Source organism: Trichechus manatus, unplaced genomic scaffold, assembly GCF_000243295.1.
Source record: "Trichechus manatus latirostris isolate Lorelei unplaced genomic scaffold, TriManLat1.0 scaffold00094, whole genome shotgun sequence".
Taxonomy (NCBI): domain Eukaryota; kingdom Metazoa; phylum Chordata; class Mammalia; order Sirenia; family Trichechidae; genus Trichechus; species Trichechus manatus.
In genome coordinates, this window is record NW_004444030.1 from 10,940,201 (window position 1) to 10,951,440 (window position 11,240).

At 38.4% G+C, this 11,240-nt stretch overlaps 2 protein-coding genes across 2 annotated transcripts in view; one reads left to right on the forward strand and one right to left on the reverse strand.

Annotated features, from left to right (window-relative positions):
• The window catches only part of NXPE4 (neurexophilin and PC-esterase domain family member 4), a 97,077-nt gene that overhangs the window by 63,891 nt on the left and 21,946 nt on the right, over window positions 1–11,240 (reverse strand). The gene's annotated exons all lie outside the window — the stretch shown is intronic.
• LOC101359563 (NXPE family member 2) lies at window positions 1,644–8,773 on the forward strand. The gene is given in 6 exon segments (XM_023737000.1): window positions 1,644–2,089; window positions 2,091–2,163; window positions 2,166–2,395; window positions 5,152–5,222; window positions 7,243–7,449; window positions 7,834–8,773. Coding segments are annotated over 6 exon segments (1,416 nt in total). The 5' UTR covers window positions 1,644–1,790; the 3' UTR covers window positions 8,370–8,773.

Below are 11,240 nucleotides of genomic sequence, written 5' to 3' on the forward strand. Positions count from 1 at the left end.
GAATCAACTCAATAGCAACGGGTTTGGTTTTGGCTGCCTTCTTTACTGTCACCATAAATCCACTGATCCCACCTAAAAGCAATCCCTCATTTGTGCATTCAATCTCATCCCCTAAAATCTATGTAAAAACATGGCTCCAGGTATCCATCCCATGCTGAAGAGCATCATTTTTTTTTCTTTTCACAGAGTACTCCTATCCTATCAGCATACCAACATACTGTTATTTGTTCTGTCTTAAAAATTTTTTATTTTGATGTCATTTCTCCCAGCCAACTACTGCCCTCTTTGCAGAAACACTTCTTGAGAGAGACGGTTGTATTGTCTTCAGTTTCTCTCCTCCCATTCTCTTACACTCATGTGGGTATGGCTTTTGCCCCCTGCATCTACTGAGACTGCTTTTGTCAAAGTTGCCAGAACAGTGTAGGCACACAGTAGGTGCTTAATAAATAACTGTAAAGTAACTAACTAAAATTAAAAAAAAAAAAAAACTACTCAGGGATCAAGGTAAGAAGTTACGGTGACCTGAAATAAGGTGATGAGAATGGAGAGAAGTCAATGAATTTGGAAGAAATAATGATTGACTGTGGGGGCAAGGAGGTAGGGTTAACCAGGAATTACCTTCCAGGTTTCTGGTTTGTACAGCTGCATGGCTGGTGATGTCATTCATTGACTAATGGACCACAGGAGAAGAAGTAATTTTGAATGAAGAAAATATAAGTTTAGATATGAACAGTCCTTGTTTGAGGTGCTTTTAGGTCATCCAAATAGAGATGTTGCTTCAATAGTCTGTTAAATATACAAATCTGAAGTTGAGAAAGACCTATCCTAGAAATACAGATTTAGGAAGCATCAGACTGGAAATGACAGTTGGATTCACTGGAGTATAAGATATTTTCCTTGGGTAAGCTTTAGAGTGAGAAGAAAAAGTTGCCAATGATATAACCCTGAGGAGCCAAATAAGCACAGGACTGTGAAGTGGGTGGTAGGAGAGAAAGTGAGGCCAGAGATTGAAGAGAACTCTTCAGAAGCTTAATTGGGTTGGAGTGGTGGTGGTGGGGGTGTGCAAAAGAAAGTTGGAATAGTAGTTAAAGGGAGAATAGGAAGTTCAAAAAGTTTTTCTTTTTTTAATATCGGAGGTACTTGAATATGTTAAATTATTATGAAAAGAGTTTTAAAACTACATGTTTAGTATAATTACAACCAGGTACAATGTATACATGTAAGAAAAAAGAAAGAGTGGGCATAATAAATAAAATGTACCATAAAGACAGCAAAACCTAGGTAGGATTATATACATTTTTAATTTGCTGTTTTCCATATTGTCTATAATGTGGTTATATAATTTTTATAAAGAAAAAATACGTCAAATGAGTGGGATGTCAAAGGAAAAAAATTTAAAAATTTCAACCATGAAATAGTATATATTTATTATCTATAGTTTATTTAAATCAATGACTTCCAAAAGAAATTAACTGCTGGCAGTAGCGGAAGTTACATTTCATGGAAATCAATTCCTATGATCCTCAAACAGAAAACTAGCTAGAATTAATTTTGACATGTGATTACATCATACTGAAAGATGTAAACTGCACTATAGTAATACGTGCTGTTAAGCAAACCCTATTTGCTGATAATATATTCCTTTTCCCTCAATACTTCAGTTCTTGTTCTGCTTCAGGGGCCCTAACACCCTGAGCCAACAAAACATCTTCAAAAAGCCTTTATACTCTGAAGTGCTACTGCATCCAGTGGTCTCACCAGCAGAGACTGTCCTGAAGATAAAGGAAATCATGACGAAATTAGACCAGCTGATCCCACCCAGACATTTCCCCCATGTGAACACTACCACCAGTGCAGCACACAGCAAAGTCACTGTGCTCAATCCTCGAGACACCTACTGTATAGAGGAGCAGCTAGACCTCCTGCTGGGGGTGAGGGACCATCTGGGATGCAGGAAGGAGTATGGTGGGGATTTCCTGAGGGCCAGGATGTCTTCCCCAGCGCTGAAGGCAGGCGCTTCAGGAGAGGTGACTGACTTCAACAACGGCACCTACCTTATCCGCTTCACTCTGTTCTGGGAGGGCCAGGTGTCTGTCCCTGCTGCTCATTCACCCCTGTGAGGGGGTGTTGGCCCTCTGGTGGGCAAGGAACCAAGGCAAGGAACCAGGGTAATCTTCACTGGCCAGTTCGCCAGTGGTAACTCCCAAGTTCTCTCTGAATGTGGCCTGACCCTAAACACAAGTGCTGAACTGTGCCAGTACCTGAACACTCGAGACCAAGAAGCCTTCTACTGTGTGAGACCTCAACATGTTCCCTGTGATGCTCTGACCCATGTGACCACCAGGAATAGAAACATTTCCTATCTTAGCAAGGAAGAATGGGGCCTTTTCCAAGGGTAAACAGGCCTTCAAATACAATGATAAATACCAAGTGGTAGACTTGGAATCAGAGACCTAGCTCTGCCTTATACCTTTCCCTAATCAAGCTCCCTTATCATGTCAATTAATGTTGACTAAGTTGTAATTGGGAGTCCCTGGGTGGTGCAAATGGTTAACACTCTTGGCTGCTAACTGGAAGATTGGAAGTTCGAGTCCACCCAGAGGAACCTTGGAAGAAGGCCTGGTGATCTACGTCTGAAAAATCAGCCATTAAAAACCTTATGGAGCAGAGTTCTACTCTGACGCACATGAGTCGGAATTGACTTAATGGCAACTGGTGACTTGTAGTTTGAAAATTATAGTAGGATCCATCACTCAGAGTCAATTCAGCTGGTAGCATGTTTACAGGGCCCCATACAGGTCACTTCTGCAACCATGGCTGTATTTGCCCTGAACTGATATTACACCAAAAAAACAAAACAAAACAAAAACACTGTGATGAATGTTATCATTATTCAGTCTACATCACCCTTTCCATAAAATGAATCATCAAATCCTATAAATTGTACCTGTCAAATAGCTCCTGAATCTAGCCATTTCTCTCTATGCCTGTTGCCTTTATTCTTGTATAAATTATCATCTGTCAATTAGATTTTTACAACAATCTCCAAAGCAGGTTTCCTTGCCCTCAAGTCTTGTTTTCTCACATCTATTCTCCACACTTCATCCCGATATTTCTGCATACAGACATGTTTCCAAAATGCAGATGTGACTGTTACTTTCCCTGGATTAAAACCCTTAACATGGTCCCACTGCTCTAAGGATGATATCCAGGCTCTTTAATATGTTTACAAGGACTTATTTATCTCTGCAGTCTGTCATCTCACCTTAATGCTGCCCGGCTTTCTGTCAGCCAAATTGACCATTTTACACACAGAACATGCTGTCTCTTAACTCTGGCATTTCACAGGCCTTGGTGTACATGTCATTTCCTCCAAGAAGCATTCCAAGTGTGGGCGAAGTGCTAGTCCTCTATTCTTCCATTTTATCTGTTCTTCCCCAATCTTAAGACTTATTACACCATTAAATTTCCAGTTTATTTCTTTATATCCTCCACTAAATTGTAAGCTCTGGGAGGTGTTTTTTCCACCATTCATTCATTTATTCATTCAATTAATAAATATTTATTTCATACTTTCTATATTCCAGACACAGTTTTAGGTGCTGGGAATTCAACATTCTAGTAGGGTAAACCAAACCATTTGCTGTCAAGTTGATTTTGAATCGTGGCGATCCCATGTGTCAAAGTAGAACTGTGTTCCATAGGGTTTTCAATGGTTGATTTTTTGGAAGTAGATCGCCGGGCCTTTCTTTTGAGGTAGCTCCGGGTGGACTCGAAACTCCAAACTTCCAGTTAGCAGCTGAGCGTGTTAACTGTTTATACCACCCAGGGACTCCTCTAGTGGGGTAGAAAGCCAATAGACAGATTTGTAACATAAAGTCAACAGAGTAAGGGATTTGAAAATGATGGTTGATGCTGCCTTAAATGGGTGATCAGGTTAGGCTTCTCTCAAACAACAACCTGAGATGGATCACTTGTACAGCAACCTGAGTGAAGTGAGGGAATGAACCATGTGAAATATTTGGGGAAATACCATTCTGGAGAGAGGAACTAGAACCTGAGGCAATAACATGCTGGCATATTCAAGGAACCATAAGGGGGGCTGTGAGGCTGGAATGCAGTAAGGGAGGGAGAAAAGAGGTCAGAAGGGTAGGCAGAGCCTTACAGTCCATCTATGTGTGATGGAAGCCTTTGAGGTCTGCCATTTTGTCTCATAGGCCTAGCACAATGTCTGACACATAGAAGTTTCTCAACAAATGTTTGTCGAGTGAAACAATAACACAATCTGGGAAAACAAAGTTAAATAGGTTTCTTTGCAGCAGGATATCCCAGAAACATTAGTATATATGATACAAATCTTCAAGGAGGGAAAAAGCATGTAACATTTCCCAAACTTATCTGACCACGGACACTTACTTTATGGATCATTTTAAGGGACTTGGGTTCCGCAGTTTGGAAACTACTCCTGTAGAAAAGCCTTGGTTTTCTGATGTGTGTTCAGAAGAGTAAGCTGGATAGCATAATATCCTGGAAATTCAGGTTCAAACCCAATTCAAACATTATGTGGACAAAATGGGGCAGGGCACAGTTGACCCTCTATCTTTACAAGATTTTCCTTCCACCCCTATCTCACCTTCACTGCCTTTTTGTTTTCCTGGCCAAGGTATGGAAAAATCCCTTTATTCTTGGCTCAGCCAAAAGAGTCTGGGCTCCACCTGAGACCTATTGAATCAGAAACTCTGGGGTAGGTCCCAGCAATTGGGTTTAACAAACCCTCCAGGTGATTCTAATTCAAGCTTAAGTTTGAGAAGCACTGGCCTAGAAGAAAGTTGATGAGGGCCTGAATTACTGCAGGGTGGTAAAGATGGAGAGGATGGCATTTAAAAGGTAAAATCAATGAACATGTATGTTGATTTGATTGATTGCACGTGGAAGGTGAGTGACTCTCTGCATCTGGATCTCCTGAACAGTTTTCCAGAATCCTGACCTGTTTACTTCCCTAGAATAGCATAAATATATAAAAATAATGAAAAAAAAAAAAAAAACATTTGCAGAGAGATAAGAAGGGTTCAAGTCATCTAAGCTAGTAATTCATTCTTACCTTAGTATCTGGGCAGATATCAAGATAATTCATTTTTCTATTTCTTGAAGGTCCAGTGTGGGGGTTGAAATGATGGAGAACTTCACATCTATTGAGGTCTTACCATGTAACAGTAAGTCTGGTCTGCTGTTGCCTGTGGTGCTCACTATTTATCATTCAAAGGACATTATTACTTTGAGAGCTATTCATTCACCATTTTGATTTCTCAGCATCATGAGTTTCCTGGGACAAATTTGGTATCAACCATCTTCCAAGATTTTATTTTTGGTCATTGTTTCCATATTAACTTAAACCAGTTTTCATCCTGAGTCAGATATGAGAGGTTGGAGAATTCTTAATTTTAGATGCTCTCTCTCAAAATGTACAGGGTATTTGTATTTAAACTTGAAATTTATTTCCCAAAAGCCAATCGTGCTGGTGCTATGCGAAAATGTCTCAGATGAACTGCACAGCTTCAGAGTTAGGACATTGTCACTGGTGGTTTCTAATTTCTCTTTCAGTCAAATCATCTCACGCATAGGTCTATGTACTAGAAGTTTCTGTAGACTTTTCCATTTTACCACAGATGAATACAAATTCATCTCACTGATAAAAATGATGTTTCTGCTGCACTGGCTTTAAAGTGAATTTCAGTAAAGCAAATGACTGCCATTGTAACAATCAATGGGGTATATATTACTCATAGACCCTTTTTCATGCATTCAGCAAATGTTTATTGAGGGCCTAAGATGTGCAAAGCACTTTGCTAAACCCTATGGAGAACAGTAAACCAGTTGCCATTAAGTTGACTACAACTCACGATGACCCCATGTTTATCAGAGTTGAACTCTGCTCCACAGGGTTTTCAATGGCTGATTTTTTGGAAATAGATCACCAGTCCCCTGGGTGGACTCAAACTACCAACCTTTTGGTTAGTAGCTGAGAGCGTTAACTCTTTGCATCACCCAAGGACTCTGTGGAGAACATAGATATAAATAAACCATGAACCCAGACCTAAAGCTCACAATCTGAAAAAGATAGATCCTTTCTCTGCCATGGCAACCATAATCCATTCCCAACTTTTACACCAAAGAAAGTTCTCACATTCTTGAGGCAACTTGTCCTCATAACACTTTTGTTCCTCTCTTGCCTGAACGATAGCAATTTCTAGTAAAGCCAGGCAGTTTCTCAAAAAATAGTATCAGACTATTAGTTTTCAGAACCACTTAGAAACCTGATGTAATTTAATATGGAAAAATTTAAGTTCCTATATCTATATCCAAACCCTCAACAATACAGGTAGGTGACAAAGAAAGTTTTAAGTAGCAAATATAAAAGTGGCCTCAGAATCTTACCTAGGTGCAAGCAAGCTTACCAACTCACCTGCTACTTTAATAGTAGAATGTTCAGAACAAGGGGGTAATGGTTCTGCTTTTTCTTTCCCCTGCACTAGTCAGATCACACCGAGAATATTACATCAAGTTCTAGACACAAGTAAACATTTAAGAGGTTCATTGATTAACTGGAGAACATAATTCTGGTACACACAAAATAAACATGTGACACTCATTTCACAAACATGTTTAAGTGTCTTTCACGGAGATCTAGTTTGAGAAGGAGGAGGTTTACCAATTCAGCAAAGCCCATATCATCAGTGCAATATTCACCTGGGCCACTGAGTCTGCTACTTCCTAGCCACCCACTTCCTCCTGACTTTGGCTATCAGTCTCACAGTTGAGTGGCCTTGGAGACAGGGTATATCCCAGCAAGACACCGTGAATGCTCAAGAGAAAACCCATCTCCATTTCAGGAAAAAGCTATTTAGTGATAACTTTTAAAATTCATCCCTTTATCATGACCTTGTTAAAGGCGATTCTTGTGCCATGTTTATGTGCAAAGGTGTGAGATAAATGTAGATTTCTGTTGGCTTAAGACTGGAAGTCATATAGAGGACTATAAGTTTTAATTATTATTTCTCAAAGCCAGTGCCTGGAACATAGCTGGTGCTCAGTAAATATTTGTGGAATAGATGAGGGCAGAGACAGAGATGAAAAGAAGGGTCAAGAGAGGAAAAGGAGGGAGAAAACAAGGAAGGTGTTTCCAAAATAATTTATGGTGATTAAAATTACTAACTGTGAGAATTTTTATTGCCAGAGACTGAGAATATAAAAAGAAATGTCAGATTGGAATGAAGACTCCTTTCCCTAGAGGTTACACTTTGCAAAGAAGGTGGATTACAGCATTTTGCAAACAGGCTGAGTTAGATGCAGCAAAAAATATAAATGACTGCTTGAAAAGAAAACTCATTTACCTCATGGGAGATTCGACACTGCGACCGTAGATTTACTACTTACAAAAAGTTGTGGAAAGTATGTATTTTGTTTTTTTAATTGTAGTTGACTTTTGAAGTATTTTTATAAGTTGGAATTCTTTGCTTTCCTTTTCTGATGGTTGTTTTATTATTATACTTTTTAATTCATCAAACGATGAGATGTTAATTTTTAGTAAAAAATTACATGTTATTTTCTTGTTCGTAAGAATATTAATACTTTTCTTCTTCATATATCCTGATGAAAAGTTCAAAATTTTGTTAACATTGTAGTGCATCTGGTATGGTCCTTACCTCCCATAGTCAGCGATGCTCAGAACAGTCCTAAGTGACCTTGGTTAGAATTTTACAGAAGGTGTGTGCAATTTAAAATTATACCTGGTTTTTCTTTTGTTAAAAGATCTACTGATTTGTTTTACATCAGCTTTAAAATATTTTGATCTTCATGGAACCGGGATCTTTAAAACCCATGTGCTTCTGAATGCTGAAAGACACATTTTGATTCAGTGGAAAAAACATGGTCATCCATTTATTACTGAAAAGCTGTTCTCAGCAAAAGATGAAAACTGTATCCCATGAGAAACTGGCCAGGTAGCAGGAGACAGTGACACTGCCATTGTCATTACCCATGGCCAGCACTTCAGGCCTTTTCCCATCAACATTTTCATTTGTAGGGCCATCAAGGTTCAAAGGGCCATTGAATGTCTATTGCTGCGAAGCCCAGAGACCAAAGTTATCCTTAAAATTGAAAACACCAGGGAGATGTATCTAAATGCAGAGATGTTTAGTGACTTTCACGGCTACATTCAGAATCTTATAATGCATGATGTTTTTGTGGATCTCAATGTTGGTATTATTGATGCCTGGGAAATGACTATTGCATATCGCATTAATAATGCCCACCCACCTGATCATGTGATTGGAAATCAGATTAACATGTTTTTAAACTACATTTGCTAGAGGGCAAATACAGAAAAACAACACTTGCCATTCTCTGTAGATGACCTCACATATACTTCAAGAATGATCTGGTTCAGTCCAAAGTATGGGGAAATCAAATTTAAAGGAGTCTCTCCAATGCTGAGCTTGACAACTGAATAGAAAAACATCATCATAATACTTTAATTTTAAGAAACATATGACTTAGAAATTAGTGACGTAAATGACTCAAGTTTAGAGAAAATGTGATCTATAGGGGAAAACTTAGTGGGAACTTAGAACAATTGTTTGGAGTTTGGTAACCAGTTGTTTATTAGATTACAGTTAGATCAGGGATCACAGTTGGAATCCTACAAGCTCATTGAAAGAATCTGTCTTGGATTGAATTGTGTCCCCCCCAAATATATGGCTAGGCCATGATTCCCAGTATTGTGTGATTGCCCACCATTTTGTCATCTGATGTGATTTTCCTGTGTCGTAAATCCTATTTCTATGATCTTGATGAGATTGGATTATTGGCAGTTATACTAATGAGGCAGGACTCATCTACAAGATTAGATTGTGTCTTAAGCCAATCTCTTTTGAGATATAAACGACAGAAGTGAGCAGAGAGACATGGGGACCTCATACCACCAAGAAAGAAGCATCAGGAACATAGAGCCTCCTTTAGACCCACTAAGAACTCCTTGGCCAAGGGAAGATTGATGACAAAGACCTTCACCCAGAGCCAACAGAAAGAGAAAGGCTTCTCCTGGAGCTGGCACCCTGAATTTAGACTTCTAACCTCCTAGACTGTGAGAAAATAAATTTCTCTATGTTAAAGCCATCCTCTTGTGGCATTTCTGTTATAGCAGCACTAGATAACTAAGACAGAAACCAACTTAAAGATTATGTCAATGTACTCTGATTCTTTCTGACGCAAAAACTCTGAGATCCCCTCCAGAGGAACTCAAAGGACTTCATGAACTTTGTCTCTATATCTTCCTCTCAGTACAAAAGTATCCACCCTTTCCATTAATGTACTCCGGGTCTCAAGAGTGGGAAAATTGTTTTGTTCCTCAAGGATGATTTCTGTGTTTTGACTATTTCTTAGTGAAAGAAGGTGAAATTATAATGCTTTAACATCAGTATAAAGGCCAGGTCATGCAGCCTAGGACTGGACTACTCTAATTAAGGGAACTCAAATTAGAAATTTCCTCCTTATATCCAGCTATCCATTGATTATAATTCTCTCTATAGAAAACTTTCAAAATAAATCTAATTATTCTTCCAATCATTGCACCCTTAATTGCTTAAATGAATTATTTCCCCACCAATGCCATCTCAGATTTCTTCAACCTAGTTCTAATATGGTAGTTTCTAGTTTTCTTACCATTTCTCTTCTCTTCATGCACAGCAGTTTGTCTCTATCACTCTGCAGTGTGTGTTTCACTCCATCTCTCACCCCAACAAATTGAATGCTCTAATTTAGATGTGATCAATCAGCCCAGAATAATAAGGGCCTATTGCTCTTGTTCTAGAACTGCACTGTTCAATAGAATAGCCATTAGTCACACATGGCTGTTTAAATTTAAATTAAATTAGAAATTAGTTCCTCAATGGCACTAGTCACATTTCAAGTGTTCAATAGCCACATATAACTAGTGGTACTGTATTGGACAGTGCAATATTTGCTTGCATTCTTCTCTGGAGAGTATTTTTTATGTTCTGTTGTGGCATTTAAAAATATGCCCAATGATACTTTGTAACTTTATACGGTGGGTAAAAAAAAAAAATCATCACTCAGTGGAGAAGGGATAGTATTTTCAACAAATGGTGCTATATTAACTGGACATCCACGTGCCAAAAAAATGAATCTAGACACAGAGTTTACATCTTTCACAAAAATGAACTCAAATGTGAATCACAGACTGAAGAGTAAGACACAAAACAATACAATTTGTGGAAGATAACATAGGAGAACCTCCAGGCGACCTTGAGTTTGGCGATGGGTTACAACACCAAAAGCATGACCCATAAAAGAAAAATAGTGATAAATTGCACTTTATTAAAGTTAAAAACTTCTACAAAAAACACTGCTAAGAGAATGAAAAGACAAGCCACAGACTGGAGAAAATATTTGTAAAACACATATCTCATAAAGAGCTTGAATCCAAGATATTCAAAGAAGCCTTAAAACTCAAAAATAAGAAAACAAGCAATCTAATTACAAAATAAGTAAAAGATCTGGACAGAAATCTCACCAAAGAAGATATACAAATGGCAAACATGTGTATGAAAAAATGTTTGATATCATATATGTCATTAGGGAATTGCAAATCAAAACAACGAGATGCCACTACACACCTATTAGAATGGCTAAAATCCAAAAACTGACCACACCAAATGCTGGTGAGGATGTGGGGCAGCAGGATCTCTCATTCTTTGCTGGTGGGAATGCAAAATTTACAGCCACTTTGGAAGAGAGTCTGGCAATTTCTTACAAAGTTAAATATAGACTCACCATTCAATCCAGCAATCCTGCTTTTAGATATTTACCCAAATGTCCACATAAAAACTTGCACACAAATGTTTATAGCGGCTTTATTCATACTTGCCAAAAATATGAGCAACCAAGCAAGATGTCCTTCAACTCAGCAAATACAAAATCAACAACAATGAAAAAGATATAAAGAAAATACAGAAAGAAAAATGACTCAGCACAGGAAATTAGGTGGAATAAAAAACTGTGAACAACACACACAAAAGGACATCAAAATGACAGCACTAAACTCATACCTATCAATAATTACGCTGAATGTAAATGGACTAAATGCACCAATAAAGAGACAGAGAGTGGCAGATTGGATTAAAAAACAAGATCCGTCTATGATGCCTATAAGAGATGCACCT